The 16918-nt window shown below is 42.2% G+C and overlaps 1 protein-coding gene across 5 annotated transcripts in view; it reads right to left on the bottom strand.

The window, feature by feature from the left end:
• HERC1 (HECT and RLD domain containing E3 ubiquitin protein ligase family member 1) overlaps positions 1-16918 on the bottom strand; it is a 3987333-nt gene that overhangs the window by 3192079 nt on the left and 778336 nt on the right. For all 5 annotated transcript variants that reach the window (XM_044077739.1, XM_044077741.1, XM_044077740.1 and 2 more), the window contains exon 14: positions 5591-5812. In XM_044077739.1, coding sequence (XP_043933674.1) covers positions 5591-5812 — 222 coding nt within the window. The remainder of the gene's footprint in view (positions 1-5590; positions 5813-16918) is intronic.

Below are 16918 nucleotides of genomic sequence, written 5' to 3'. Positions count from 1 at the left end.
TGAAAATGCATAAAGACAACTAAGCAGCCACAGCACACATTTCTACAACAGAAACAGCCTTCAAGCTGCAACATCTTTAGCAGTAGGATTTCCAAATGGCATTACACTGCTTGATGGCAAATAATAATGCAGCTGGTAATCCACTTGAAAAGGATTTTACTGGTGGTTTTAAACCAGTCATGAAGAAATATCTTATAAATGATCACTGAAAATGTAATAATAAATACCAGTGACTGTGAGGAACTTATGCCAGTTTCTTCAAACATTTATTTTTATTCACCAACTAGGAAACTGGACGACTAAAAAAACATGTAGAGATGAACAAACCAGCAGGAAAGCCAAAAAAAATTTATTACATCTCCAAGTTAAGCACTTTCACCCCAAACACTGTGGAACTTCAACAGAACTAACAAGTCAATTAAAACCACGCTTATTATACTGCCTTCAAGAACACAAACAAACCAAGCATAATTAAGCCAATTATCTAATTAAAAATCTTTAATTAAAAATTACAGAAGCTAAAATGCAACTACCTATGCTACTAAAACCCTTCAAAATATTTCAATTTACAATTAAAGTTACAAACTTCATTTAAGGCCGGCATTGTTGTATTTAAACGCAATTCCCAACTAAATTCACATACATCCAAATGTACTGGTATGATTTTTCCCTTGGGGGTCTGGCATAATTTGTTGAATTACTATAAAGTCAAACCTATGTTCCTGATGTATCAAAATGTGCCTATACAAAGCATTTGTAGATTTGCAGTTCATGAAGTCAGCCAAATGCTCATATATTCTTTCTCTGAATTTCCTAGAAGTTTTTCCCACATAGTATGCAGGACATTTTAAACATTTGGCTAAATAAACCACATTTTTATTCTGACATGTACAATGACCCTTTATTTTAATATAAGTGTTCCAAACCTTAAATTTTTAACCAATAATAATACAGGGACATTGATTGTAACCACCACATTTGAAATTCCCTTTCTTTCTCCTACACATTGCATAATCAAATGGTGATATTACCCCTCTCCTTCCTAACATGTCCTTAAACAATTGATCTCTCTTGAAAACAACTTTTGGATGGTTACCTAATTTCTATTAAAAAACAACTGACCTTAATTCAGGAGGAGGAGGAGGTAAATCTGCACTAAAACTGCAATTTTGGAAATTAATACAGAAAAACTGGAATCTATAGAAAGCATAACTGCTTTCAAAAATCAAAGATGATAATGCTATAAAAAGCATGATGAAAAAATAAACAAGGGCATTAAAATTAACTTTACAGACAGCAAAGATTATGAGGTAGGTCAAGTTTTACACAGAAGAAACACAAATTGAACAAGCAACAAAAATGACAAAAAAATATAATATTGCTTACACAAATGAATCTGAAGTTGAGAATAACTCAGACTCAGCTACTGTACAACGTTAAATGTGACTGTTGGAAGAAATGTGAACATTACCAACAGAAATGAGAGACTGTGGTTTTAAAGACTTTTATTGCAAGACACGGTACCAGATTCATTCAGAGAAGAACTTACTAACAATATAGTACAATGCCATCATTAACTAGCTTGAGAACTGAAAATAATAAAGGGAAACAATCATGTAACACTAGCAAAGTTTTTGGCAGTGAAAATAACAGGATTAGCAAAACTGTACACAGTATACCTCTATACACAATGAATGTGTTTGATGTACTTATGTTAAATAAGGCACTGACATTTTGTTCAGATAACATATTTCATTGTTCACAAGTAATTTTAAAACTGCTGCCAATTAACAAGAAAAATAATTCAGTGTTTTATATGACAAGTTAGATTTTAAAGGGAGGACTAAGCCAAACATTTTTATTAATGGAATTAAATGACCACTTTAAAAAAGTTTGCCTCTCACTGCCAACAAACACCTGCTGTCACCTGAACCATATCTTATACAACATACAATCTCTCCATCTATCATCCTCCTGCATTTAAACCTTTCCCCATCACTCCTGGAAAATGCTCCAACATTAAGTAAAGTCACTTAAAACCAGCAACATTTGTCACTTTAATTTACAGGAATTACTGTTCCTACAATTGATGTGTTAATATATATAAGTATGTATGCATGCATGCCTGCATGCACTTTCCAATCAAAATATTTTGCTATTTGTCCAAACTATCACTGCTACCCCTGTTGTGCTACTTCTGTATCAAGACTATGTATTCTTGGTGCAGCTCTCAGGCTCCTGTGGATCACTCCACTGCCACAGTTAACAATCACAAGTTAATAAAACAAATAGATTTTTCTGCCTGTGACTAATGACAATGCACTAGTGCTTGAAAACGTATATGAAAAAATGTTATGACAATGTAACTTCATCTGAAAAGAAAACACTTACTCTGAAAAATAAAGACATTTTGGTAACTCACACAGACAAGGGAAGTGTTACTGTCATTTTGAACAAGAGCTATACAACAAGAGGTATACACAGAATAAAGGATCCGACTTGTCTGGCAGAATTTATACATTAGCAAACAATGTCATGTCACAATAAAAACACAATGATCCAACAATGATGGATTTGTTTATAATGGAGCAGTTAAAAAAAAGAGCTCTAGTTTTGCATAATGGATTTTTGTAAATGGCTGACTGACATCCCTGAAGGACATAAAAAAGATAAAGAATGGAGAACAGCTACAGTCATTCCCCTGCATAAGGGAGGATCTTCCACAGACCCAGGCAATTACAAACCAATAACTGCCCAGCATCATACAGAAAGCCATGGAAAGACTTATATAGAACTAATTTATTAGGAAAGAGGGAACCTCCAAACACTAGACATGTCTCGATTTGGATTCCTCAAGGGCAAGTCAAGCTTACTCAACCTGGTGGATGTCTTGAAAAGGTCACCATAACAATGGATGAAGTCAAAACGGTAAACAAAGCATACCTTGACCTGGTCAAAGCTTTTGACAATTCCTCACTCAGACATAGTAGAAAAGCTAAATAAAGTGAGAATAAACCCCTTTGTCACCTGCAGGATTTACAACTGGCTCAAAGATGGGCTGGAGGAAATCAAAATAGGGGAAAGTTACCTCCACAAGAGACCAGCCACCAGTGGAGAGCCCAGGATTCTATGCTGGGACCTCTTCTGTTTGGCATCTACTTTTCTGAAGTACATGCCAATAACAAAGGATTCTGACCGACTAAGTTTGCAGAAGAATGCAAACTAGGAGCAATTGCTGAATCCCCTAAATGATACAGTCACCCTGCGGTAAGGTTTGTCCCAAATAAATAATTGGTGCCAAAATCATGGACAAACTAAATACCAAAATGCATTTTTTCATCCTTTGTGAAGTTATCGATCCCAGGAAACTTCCACATAACAATATGCCCCTAAGAGTTGATCTAGTTGTTCAGTATATGGGAACTTATGTGGACAGTGACCTAACTTTTGACCAACATGTCTCTAATGTTGTAAGAAAGTCCTTCTATATTTTACCGATTATAAACAAACGGTTTGTGTCTAGATCTAGGGATGTCACTGTCCCCCTTTACTCAGCCTTCATTAGGTCAATCACTGACTGAAACGCCCCCTTTGGCATGTACCTATCTAGACACCTAGAACGCCCACAGAGATGCTATACAAAAAGGATACAAGGCCTAAACAACATGTCTTATATAAGCTGACTCAAAGCCTTGTCACTATACTCTGTATCCCACAAACTAAGAGGTGACCTGTGGATGGCACACAAGGCATCCTCCAACCTGCTACTGATGGATTTTGCTGCACACCAGCAAATCAAATGGTATAAAAAATACTCTGTCACTGAATCTAAACCTGTTTTCTGCAACATCAACAGAATAGTTTGGAGAGACAGGTATACCTGCCACAGGATACTATTGCTCTGGAACAGACTCTCCTTCCACATAAAACCAAGTTCATCCCTGTCTATATTCAAGCACAACTTGGCTCTGTGGATGAGAAACAGAAAAATTTACCTCAGAACTGTCTCCTGTGCTAACAATGCACAGAGGCAGCTCCTGCATGCTTTATCCCTTGCATGGGTCCTCGCAACTTAGCTATGGTATGATCCCAGTTATTCTCATTAGGGTAATATAAAATTATCAACCATGGGATGGGTAAGCTCAGTCTCTAACCAAATGGTACAGTTTAACTTGAGCACAAATGGGGAAATTGGGTAGGCTTAAAATGGCCTACACAGTCTCTCTGCACAGCGGGTATGACAAGGTGAGCAGTGCATTTTAGATATCACATAACAGGTTGAATTTTGGACTGAATTAGGAAAGACCCTGGATTCAGCATCTCCTTCAAAATTTCTAGGGTTAAGAGGACAGCCCACAGCTCCAAATGACTGATAAAGATGACCATTTTTTTTGAGAGGTTATCACTTTCACTAAAGCCTAAAGAAGCTCCATCCTCACCACTAAAGCATCCATCATCGGGACTAATGTTGATTTTAAGTAAAATAACTAAAGGATAAACCTGGAGGTTGGAGGGAACTGTTCACCATTCCACGGACTGCTGACATGGGTCTGACAAAGAAAAACATTTGACTTAGTTGCATTGACCCAAACATGGGTGGGTCTGTAGAGCCCTCCCCAGAATCAGACCAGTCAGAAAAAGCTCCAGCTAACTGACTAAGTATGGGGGCAGTACCTCCATCCCAAAATGGACTTCCAAAATATATGAATACCAGGGAGTGCTCCTCCATCACAGAGCAGGTGATAAGCCTTCACTAGTAGAGGAAACACTACAACTGATGGAACCAGAAAGCCATTTTAACAAGGACTTGTCTCTCCAACAGAACAAACCTACAATTCTTGGTCCTCTGGCTGAAGCCAGAGACTAAGTGTGCACCTTTCCTCCAATCTAGGAAAAGGAACTCTTATAACCAAAGACATCCTCTTTTAAAAAAAAAATAAATAAATAAAAACGCAGGCAGAAAGTCCCCCATCCCCCCCCCCCCGGCATCTGCAGGTGGCAGGGTTGAACTGGTGGTACTTATGGTAGTGTTTTACACCAGCCTTCTCCAGGATACAGTACACATATAGTTGGTACAGTTCTTCACTGGTAGTCTAACATACACACAATGCATGAACATATACATATGCGCACTACAGATTTGTTTCTATGCATTAAATGTGGGAACATTTCTTCAATATTCATCAGGGTCAAGAACCAAAACAAATAAAGGTCAGAAAAGAAGTGGTGTCTCAGGGTCTAGGAATGCTTATGCAGTGTGTGACATCATAGTTCGCACTCCCATTGATCATGCATACCTCTAAATTCAGCATGTTTTGTAGAAAAAGTGCCCAACTGTGACAAGTGGAGAGGATGAAAACTATTGCTGACCAAACAAGGAGAGTTCCAAAATTAGATCTGAACTTCTAGGCTATTCCTGGTAGGCAAATATACTTGCAGTTTTATCAAGTAATTATACCAGAGTGTCAATCCTAATTTCAAACCTCCCCAACCAGCATGTACAATTCTTAACTGCAAAAGGGAAGATTAAAGAGCTATGGCTAACTGCTTTCTGGAACACTTTTATTTTAATAAGCATCACAAAACTTACCGTATAAAACCCCAAGTTTCTTAACAAAGTCTTCATCAGAATCTCAGCCAAATGAGTATCTGGAGGACTTCCCTGGAATCCGTATGTCACATCCAAAAAGGATCCAAAGCTCAAACCTGTAGTTGAAGTTTCTGCAGTGTCAGAAGGAGCACTGTATCCTAGCAAGGAGGCCACATGTGTGTGATCTTGAAGACTAGTCAGAATAATATCCAGCTGCATACGCTACAAAAAAGTTAAGACAACTCAATAAACACATTTCTAAATAAACAAATTGAAAGCAGTACCACTTGTACCTGTTCAGTAAAATATTTACACAGGTTTTAAAATAGAGCATAAAACTCTACAGCATTCAAAATACTAACTCTTCAATCTTCAACAGAATATAATCACACACTTCTAAATGACAAAGGAAATGAGTCTGATCCTACTGGATGATTAATGATGAGAAACATCCTACAGCTACCAAATGCTAAGACTGTGATTAAGTAAGTGAATCTGCTGCACAATCTAAGAAAATGGATACTTTTTACAGATGTGTCATATGCAGCAAAGATGCAGTTTACTACCACAACTAAAATAAAACTCAGCTGACTACACCAATCAATATTCAGAACATTTCCACACCAAAAAAAGAAGTTATGTCCTTACCATAACATTCCATGTGGAGTGTTCATCTCGCCTTTGTTCTTACACAAGGGTTCGGAGCCGATCCTCGGCTCCGAGTCGGCTGCATCGCAAAGCTCTGAATCTCAGAGAAGCTCGAGACCAGCCCATATCCCACAATCCTCCCTGCCATTACTCAGATCTAGTTTGCAAACAAACCAGACCAAAAGATCCAACACCTCCGGTGCAAGAACTATACACTCTCTCAGATATTCAGAGACACTCTCTCACCATAGCAATAACTAATGGTAGAAACATATACCCCATGGTACACGGGACCATATACCCTGGAAGGGGTTAAGACAAGTAGATCAGAATCTAATCCTACCAGTTCTTCAAAAACACATGGGGAGGGGAAGGGAGGGAATGTAAGAACAAAGGCGAGATGAACACTCCACATGGAACGTTATGGTAAGGACATAACTTCTTTATGTGAGAGTGTTCAATCTCGCCGTTTGTTCTTACACACGGGTAGCGTCCCCTAGCTCCGTCACCCCGAGTGACTTATGGAAGAACGTTCCTAAGCACAGTGGAACCAAATGATGTCCTGTCTTTGGAGACTTTGTCCACTCTATAATGAGTGATGAAAGTATGTGGCTTTGACCACGTGGCTGCTGCACAAATAGTGTCCAAAGGCAAGCGAGCTGCATGAGCTAAGGAAGTGGAGACGGATCTGGTAGAATCGGCCTTAGGTTTGGTGGGTAAGGACTGATTTGATTTAGAGTATACAAAGGCTATACAGTCAGCAAGCCATTTAGATGGTGTACGTTTAGTGATTGCCATGTCCTTTTTATTGTCTGCAAACGCGACGAAGAGCTGATCTGTTTTTCTGTAAGCTTTGGTCCTATCCAAATAAAATCTTAATTGCCTGTGAACATCCAACTTGTGCAGCATATACTCCAGTTTGTTAGTATGGTTCTTGAAAAAGGTAGGGAGTTCTATAGACTGGTTAATATTCGTAATTGAACATACCTTTGGAAGGAAAGATGGATTTGTACGCAGAGAGACTCTATCTGGATGGAATATCAAGCAAGGTGGTCTGACCGATAATGCTTGCAACTCTGATACTCTACGAGCTGAGGTCACAGCGACGAGGAACAGCGTCTTCCACGATAAGAACTTTAAAAGGCAGGACGAAGCAGGTTCAAAGGGTGGCAACATGAGTTGCGACAGTAACAAATTCAAGCTCCATGGAAAGAAAGGTTTTCTGACGGGCGGTCTAAGATGGAAGGTTCCTTTCATAAAGGCCTTACAAAGTCTGTGAGACATAATGGGAGAACCTTCCTCACCAATATGGAAGTTTGATATGGCCGCCAACTGTACTCTTAGTGTGGAAGTAGAAGCTCCTTCGTGAAAGAGGATAGATAAGAATTCTAAAACTTTATGTAGAGGAGCTGTCAAGGTGTCTAAGTGTTGGCTAGACGCCCAATACACAAAGCGTTTCCACTTACTCCTGTAGAGTTTAGTAGTGGAAGCTTTATGAGAAGCAACCAGAATCTGTTGAACTGCTGGGGAGAGTAGATCAGACCTGGCTAGGCAGGGAAGCAGAGCAGCCACGTTGCTAGTTTGAGGGACTGAAGAGACGGGTGAGGAACTCCCGAAGAATGGGTCAGTAGATCTGGTACTGGGTCCAGAATCCAAGGTTCCTCTATTTGATAGGCTCGAAGAAAGGGGAACCATATCTGCAGAGGCCAGAATGGGGCTATGAGTATTATTGTCCTTTCCAGGTTCCTGGCTTTCTGTAGAAATCTGGGAATCAAGGGAGTAGGTGGAAACGCGTATAGGAGACCTGGGGGCCAATTGTGTATCAGTGCGTCCCTGGGGACATCCCCCGGAGGGGGTAGAAGGGCAAAGTAGTTTCTGCATTTTGCATTCAATGGGGAAGCAAACAGATCACAGCAAGGCTGGCCCCATTTGCGGAAGATCTTTTCCGCCGTCTGTGGGTTGAGGGACCACTCGTGAGGTAACAGGATGGCTCTGCTCAACCTGTCCGCAATGACGTTGGATGACCCCAGGATGTGCGTTGCTATCAGAAAGAGACCCGTGGACTCTGTCCATTGCCAAATTCTCAGGGCCTCTCTGCATAACGGGTAAGACCTGGTTCCCCCTTGCTTGTTTAGGTACCAGACCACAGACATGTTGTCCGTCTGAACTGCTACTGTTCCTAGAGGTAAGAGGGCTTGGAAGTGTTGCAACGCCAGGAACACCGCCCTCAGCTCCAGAACATTTATGTGTAGAGTGTACTCCATGTTGGACCATTCCCCTTGGACTGTTCTTCCCCGAAAAAGGCCCCCCCCACCCTATCAGGGAAGCGTCTGTGGTTATTGTGGCCGTTGGACTGGGTAGAACAAATGGACGACCTATAGTGAGGTTCTGATTGCACACCCACCATGAGAGGTCCCGTCTGCAAGAGTCTGTTATCAGAATCTCGTGCGCTAGGGGTAAGTGTTGGAATGACCACTGCGCGAAGAGCAGCCATTGTAGGATCCTCATGTGTAATCTTCCCATAGGAACTGCGATTAGTGACGCTGCCATTAGTCCCAAAACTTTCAACACCAGTTTGGCCGGGCTTTCTAGTAGAAGAACCTGCTGTTTGAGGGTTGACGCCCTTATCGGAGGGAGCTTTAGCAGTGTTGATCGTGTATCTAGGTCTGCTCCGATGAATGAAATACGCTGTGAGGGCGATAAGCAAGACTTTTCGAAGTTTATCGAAATCCCTAGGTGGGAACAAAGGTTGACTGTGTAGTCTCTGGCTTGTAAGAGGCGATGCTTGGTGGTGGCGGTGAGGAGCCAGTCGTCCAGATAGGGAAACACCTGGAATCCTTGTCGTCTCAAGTGAGACGCAACTACTGCCATGCATTTGGTGAATACCCTGGGGGCTGAGGTGAGTCCAAAGGGCAGAGCTCGAAACTGAAAGTGACTGGCTCCCAACCGGAAGCGCAGGTGATCTCTGGACGGTCTGGCCATTTTGATGTGGTAGTACGCGTCTTTGAGATCTATAGAGCACATCCAATCGTCCTTCTGTAAGAATAGAAGGATCGATTGAAGCGTGACCATCCAAAACTTTTCCTTCTTCACGAAGGTGTTGAGATTGCTGAGATCCAAGATCGGTCTCCAGTCCCCTGTCTTTTTTGAAACTAAAAAGAACCTTGAGTAAGTTCCGGATCCTCTTTGGTCTGCCGGGACTGGTTGGATGACTCTGTTTTCGAGCAGCTTTGAAATTACTACGGCTGCTGGGTTTCGCAGACGGGGTGGCACATCTGGAAACCTTCTTTGTAGAGGTGGAGTTGATGTGAAGGGGATTTTGTATCCTCTGGTTATAATGCTTTTTACCCAGGAATCCGAAGTAATATTTACCCAGGCCAGTGGGTATAAAGCCAAGCAACCCCTGACTGCCTCCAGAGCAGGACAGCCGGGCCTCCCTTCAGGAGTGCTGGAAAGGCTTCCCAGGGACGGAATCCCTGTCGCCTTGATTATGCGGACCCTCTCTGCCGCCGGGGCGGCGTCTTCCATTTCTACCCCCCCCCTGCCTCTGGAGGGGGTATCACTCTGTGTGGCTTGGAAAGATCCCAGATTCTTACGGAACCACATTTTCCCGCCTTGCTGCCCTTTGGGGTATGGTCTAGTAGGAGCAGAAAAACGGACCCCGACAGCAGACATGGTCTTTCCCGCTTGCTCACACCGAGTCAGAGTCTCCTTAACCTTGGGCCCGAAGAGTGTGGCACCATCAAAAGGGGCATTGGCAAAGGAAGACTTGAAGGCTTCCGCAAAGAAGCACAGCCGCATCCATGATTGCCTTCGAAGAGCAATCGCTGAAGCTGCAGCTCTATTTGATCCTTCAGCTGCATACGAGATGAGCCTCATGGATGAGTTTACTATGAAGGTAAGGGTGTTAAGTTGTGCTGTTACCTTATCTGAAACAGCAGCATCTGTGTTACCCTGGAGGGTATCTGTCAGCTCCTTGATGAGATCCCTCTGCAGACGCGTGAAATGAGTCAAATAGTTTAGCGAATGCATGGAAAAAGTCGCTGAACTAAAAACACGCTTCCCATATCTGTCCATAGTCCTAGAGTCCTTATTAGGAGGATGAACAGATGAGGAAGACTCAGACATCTCCTTTTTCGTGGCTGCCGCCACCATCATAGTGTCGACCGGAACTCCCTTGGTGAGATAAGTTTTATCTTGGGGGGCGGTGATAAACTTGTTTGGTTTCCTAGGGACTGGTTCCACTGTGTCAGGTGCCTCCCACGCCCTTCGAGCAATCAATTCCATTAATTCATCGAAGGGTGGAGTCACCCAGGAGGTAGAAGGTTGAGCCCCAAAAGCCTTCAGCAGCACCGACTCGTCCTCAGTGGGGGCTAGGGATTGCCAATCACCCCTCTGTTTCAAGATCTCCAGGATGTCTGCAAATGACACATCCTCAGAGGGTGATTTGGGGGACCCCTCTGCCTCATCCAAGTCGGTGTCAGACGTTCGAGATTCCTGTGGGGAATCTATGTGCCGCCTCTTGCACAACCGTTTCCTCGGGACCTCATCAGAGGGGGCTTCTGGTGAGGCCTCCAAGGAACAGGGGGAACCCTCTGGGGGTGGCTGAGGCAATGGGGCTCTACGCTTTGGATGGGTCGTGGGAGCAGAAACAGAAAGCGGCCCTTTTGGGGAAGGAGAAGATTCCCCTGATGAAGTGGTTGTCTGTGCAGACAATACTTTCCTCATAAGGTCAAAGGCCCCCGAACCCCGGGCCGAGGGCTCCCCTGGTTCCGAAGAACACGGGAGCATCCCAGACCCAGGTGCTGTGGGCTCCGACCCAGAGGATGGAGCAGAGCCAGTCTGCGCAGAGGCCCCGAGAGGGAGAGTCAGCACCGGAACTGAGGAGAGACCGTCGGCTCCGCGACTCCCCTACCGGTTCCGAAGGAGTCAAAGTCAATGGTGTCGATCGTGCAATGGACGGTTTCGGCACCGAGGGCTCCACTATCATCAGGTCATCCTCTCCCGGCTCCGAGATCTGGATGGGTCTCGAAGGAGGACCCGTTGGAGATATGGGGAGGCCTTCTAGTTTCGACACCAACTGGGAGGAAACTGCAATCAACTTGGAAAGGGCTGTGTTTTCCATGAGTTTCTGCACGACACGATCCACATCTGTCTCAGATAACGGTCTGGAAGAACGGGTCGAAGGAGCCGAAGATGGCACCGACCGAAGAATGGATGGTGGTGGCAGCTCCGACACCGGTTCCAAGATCTGGGGCTCCGGGAAAGATAAACGTTCGACGCTCAGCCCCGAGAGGTCTGTGGAACCGGCGAATGAACCCTAGAAGATGAACTCAGAGCCGATGACATGGGCTCCGACATCTTCGACCTCTGAGGATTTAGAAGCCTGATCCGACTTGTCCAAAGCCTCTTGAAAGGCAGGCTTAAGTAATCCTCTGTCTATAAGCTTCCTGCGTCTATCTGTCATGTCCTTCCCGCTAAAGGAATGGCAAATAGAACAATCCTCTTGAAGGTGGAGAGGGCCAAGACAGTAATTGCAGGAAGCATGACTGTCAGTAATGGACATTTTCTGCCCACACTGACATCTCTTAAAGCCGGATTTAGCTTTCTCCGACATGACTAAATAACAAACACTAGGCAGATATAAGAGAAAAACTACTATTAATCACTAAAATCCTATAAATGTATGTATGTATATATATATGTATATATATATATATATATATATATATATATATATATATATATATATATATATATATACATGTATAGAAAAACCTTATATAAGTATACAAGACACTCACAAACCACACCCAGAAAAAAAGGGTTAGGCCACAAAAAGGTGCTTGAAGAATAAAAGGGGATATATAGGACAATAACACACACACACAGCACTTCTATATACTACTTAAGAAATATAAACTTATTTCAGCAAAAAAAATAAGCAGCTTATCTGTAAACTGTAACCAAATATCAAGTTTTTTTCTGGTCCGAGCTCTCCTCGATCCGATATGTTGCAGCGGCAAACTAGATCTGAGTAATGGCAGGGAGGATTGTGGGATATGGGATGGTCTCAAGCTTCTCTGAGATTCAGAGCTTTGCGATGCAGCCGAATCGGAGCCGAGGATCGGCTCCGAACCCGTGTGTAAGAACAAACGGCGAGATTGAACACTCTCACATCAATTGTTTATAAAATACAAGGCAGGCAGAAAACAGCTCATCACAGAAATGGTGATTCAAGAAAGACATTCTGTCAGTGGTGCCCAAAGCACTCCAATTTTAAACAAATAGGCAAACAAAGCTACCATCATCAACGAAATTACTGAAACAGGACTATAAAAACTATGGGTCCCCTTCAAAACATCTAAAACCCATAACATCTAATTTCATAACATTGAGACCAGAACATGTAAAACCCAAAACATCTAAAACCCATAACACTGAATTTCATTAACATTCAACAGTACAAATCACATGAAAATAACATCCCCTCCCATTATAACGACATATAATGGCACCAAACTTCCAAACACACTTTTTACTATGTTTCTGCAGGGGGGCTTGATACAGTGGGGTTAGGAAATTAACTTTTTCCCACTGTAGTGCGATCTTGGAGTTGGTATACTTAATTTATGGGGGGGGGGCATAGTAAAAAGTGTGTTTGGTATCGTTATATGTGGAGGGGATATTTTCTTGTGATTTGTAGTGTTATGAAATTAGATGTTATGGGTTTTAGATGTTTTAAAGTAGACTCAAAAACTATATAATGTATTATACCAATTTAGATTTGAAAAGGCCCAAAACAGAACATCTATAATTGGTTAGCTCACTCTCTTGCTTTTTGAAAGCTTTTCTTTAAATCTCATGCTTCAGCACTTAGGGCAGGCAAACAATAAAATGGAGTGCACCATAACAAAGATATACTTCTTCCTGGATTTGCAGTTCTTAACCGCCAACCACCACTACACAAGTGCACCTTTCACATTCAAAATAAAATACAGAATCGTCATGCCAGCTGATCAGTGAGAAAATACTACCCAGTGGGTAACTGATTTTCTCTTGTGCCCTCCTTACCTTTCTTTGAATTTTATTTCAAGGCTTGAAAACATGCTTCTCTCAGGCACATGCTATATCATCATACAGCAGGCATGGAGAGTAAGTCTAGATCCTGTGCTTCTAGGCTCAACCCAAATACACTGAGACTGCATAATGTTTAAAACGGGAAAAAATGCAGCTCTCCAGTACATGTATAGCCAAATGCTTGCAATATATTTTATATGCACAGGGCCTAGACTGCCTGTAATAACCTACTGTGGGATGCCATGGCATATTCTGACATGAAACAGTTCCTCAAAGATTTGACACAAGACAGAAAGAGAGCTAAGGATAGCACAAGAGAAAATCCCACTAGTGACCCACTGGAATGGACTCTCATTAGACCCACAGCACATGCAGAGTCAACACATTTTTGTGAGATGAATCTAGATGCTTGCAGGTTGCAAAATTAGACTACTTTACAGAAGGATCCTTCTGTAGAATAAACCAAGGGCTCACATTCCTCCTTCCCAACATACTCAGTTCAGACTCCTGTATAGGAAAAAGGAAGAAGACCAAAAGTCAATCCATACCAAACTTCAGCAGCTTGAAAGCAGAAGTCTTGGGAGGGGGGTCCAGTTGTTCCTATCCATGATATGGACTTCTACTTCTCCTTTCCAAGATAGACAAGAATTTAAACGAATGCTAATTCAATCAACCATAGCTAGGACTGCTCTTGGGATCAAGTATACAATGGATAACTACCAGAGGTCAGGCAATGACAGACCAACTCCAGAGAAGTACTTAATATAAGTAGTGCAAGGGAAGGAGAGGCCTAAGCAGGAGATATAGCATTGTGCTATGACACACTGCACAACGCAAATAAGGCACACCCAACTCCAAAGCCTGTTCTCCAAGCTAACAAGTGCTAACAAACACACAGGAGGACCAGGGAGTAGAGGGCATGCTCTTCAAGTGCAAGCCAGCTTTGGGTATATGCTACAGGAACTCAAAGGAGGCTAAGTTTATGCAGATACCCCAGGATGTATTCTTCAACGGGATTAGGGTCATTCCCTTACAGTTCAAAACTAAATTCACTGAAGATTCAACCACCTTAATGAAATTAACAAAAAACAACTGATCTTGATAGGGGCAATCCCTCCACTGTTGAAATCCTCTAACTTGTGCATACTCACCACTGACACTCAGAGATAAAATTCTCTGAATTACTGTTAACACAAAACAGACTGCACTGGCAATGACTACCTATGGAAAAAAAGCAACTGGGTAGTTCAAAATCAAGAAAAATAAATCAATGAGTTTTAAGTTGCTCACTTTACCTACAAACAAGTGCAGGGAAACCATCATGGGCACACAGTGTTGTCAGAAGACAATGGGTGCCATTTAGATCCCCATTAATTGAAAGGCTGTTTGCAGCATCTCCTGCTGATTCAGCAGTGGAATTATTCTGAGGAAGATGTGACCAATGTCTGTCTTTCTGCTCCTTCATCCTATCCCAATGCTGTAATGCCATCATAGGATCTTAAAGGTGACTCTCCCCCAGAGTCCCTACTGGAAACCTAAACTACCATGTAGTCATCACACCCCTTTTCCCCTCTAGACTCCGTGCCAATTTTTCCTTCTTAGATTTTCATGCCTGAATGTTGCAGGTCTTCTCTGATTCTTGCTTAAACATCCTTGTCTCCTTTTGCCTTATTCCCTTTTCCCCATAATTTGATTTCCAGATTACATTCTGCTTTTCTGCACATGACTGAATGCCGGCAATCCATACTCCATAACCTTCTCTGCAACTTGGGTGCCTCTGGCTTCAGCTCTGATGACTTCACTGCTTCTTTTGCCCCACAGTGAACATCCTACTACCTATTCTCAGGTGCTTCATCACCTCAAGCCTGCTTAGCCTCTCTGCCCAGGTTCTGTACTACACAGAAGCAGTGGTCACACTGCTGATTTTTTACACTTACTTTTCACCTTCTCTGGCATTCTTCTGTTGCACTCTAGCCCTGACATGTTGTGCTAACTGGCTGCAGCACATCTGACTCTAGCTTTGCCCTCTTGTTTTAGATAACTTCCCTCCTTGACCACACCTCCCAAACAGCTGAAATTTGTTAACCTGCCCCACAATTTCTCATCTAGTAAAATTTTCAGCTTTGTCTGATCTTCCCTGTTTGCTGCTGTAATCACTTTCTTGACAGTATTCAGTTTTATCTAATGTGCCCTTAAGTTTTCAATACCAGTCTCCTATCATTCACACCAAGTCATCTGCATAAAGCAGCTCTGTTGATCTGTCCTCCTCCAACCTGTTTGCCAATGTATAATGTGCTCAGAGATGAACAAATAAACTGCCACAATCTTCAACGCAGTCATGGCAGTATCTGATGCTGCACTCCTTACACAAGCAACATAAAGTGTGGAGATGGATCCTGGCTCCTGCTCTAGTAGCGGAAGGCTTAAAACATTTTAAGCATTAGACATGGTAAGGTGAATTTAAAGGTCATGATCTGAAATGTCCAAACAAATAAAATTTGGAAGCAAATAGTCTAAGACATACCTTCCTAATTCAGTTTGTGCCACCACAATCTAAAGGGTAGGTGGTGATGTGTGCTCAACTTTGAAGTTCAGCCACAAAAAATATATAAACTGAGTGTATGACAAAAGACAAATCCAAAGGTTACCTACTGCTGAAATTTTCCACTATAAGGAAGAGGATTATACATACTGGAAAACATGCTAAATTTCAAGGTTATGAAATTACAAACTTGGAAGTTTCACTTACAGGAAGCACTTCTACAAGGGCACACCAGCTACAGTGTGTAGAATAGACTATTTGAGGAGATGCACACACTGCAGGCAGACCTCAAAAATCAAACACACTGTGTACGTATCCGTTATATCTTTCTTAAAAGGGTTTCCTGCAGTATGTGGGCTATTAGGCAGAAACCTCCAACAAACAGCAGAAGCCTGAAAAACAGGGGCTTTACTTCAGGGCAGCAAATACGTGCCAAATAATTTTCTACTGTTGGAGTGCAGCTGAAAATATCAGTCTTAAAGATATTAGCCAGCAATGAAAGTGGCCAAAAAGAGATGTCTGCTTTCCATAAATTCTTGAAAGAAGCACTACTAGTTAAACTACAACACTGAAAATGCCCCATCAATACAATAACTAATGAAAGAAAGTATTTTGGTGAGACACAGCTATGCAGCTGGCAGTCAAACTGTACAAAGGGTGCTAGGTAGATGAAACACACTCTTCCTACCTGGAGCAAAGGAAAAGGACAAACTGTCTGATGGCCTGCATTCATATGTCTTGCAAGGGTAAAAACAGATTTCTTCTTTCTTTACCAGCTAAGCTCCATGGATCCCTGGTCATTTAATACTTTAATTGGAATTCCACCACTTTTACAGCAAAATTCCATATTCACGGGCATCCATTTTCTGTCCAATGCATGCAATGACATTATTAAGCTTGTCCACATACCATTAGGAAGCAATGTTCAGTAAATCAAGAAAAAAAGTGATATATATATATATATATATATATATATATATATATATATATATGACACCACAAATAAATAAGTGTAACCATATACATTTGCCTGAGCTGCCATGAAACTCCAGAAGAAG

Source organism: Protopterus annectens, chromosome 7.part0 (genome assembly GCF_019279795.1).
Source record: "Protopterus annectens isolate FY-2018-M chromosome 7.part0, PAN1.0, whole genome shotgun sequence".
NCBI lineage: Eukaryota > Metazoa > Chordata > Ceratodontiformes > Protopteridae > Protopterus > Protopterus annectens.
The sequence above is the reverse complement of the archived record's forward strand: the minus strand, read 5'-3'. Positions and strand labels throughout refer to the sequence as shown.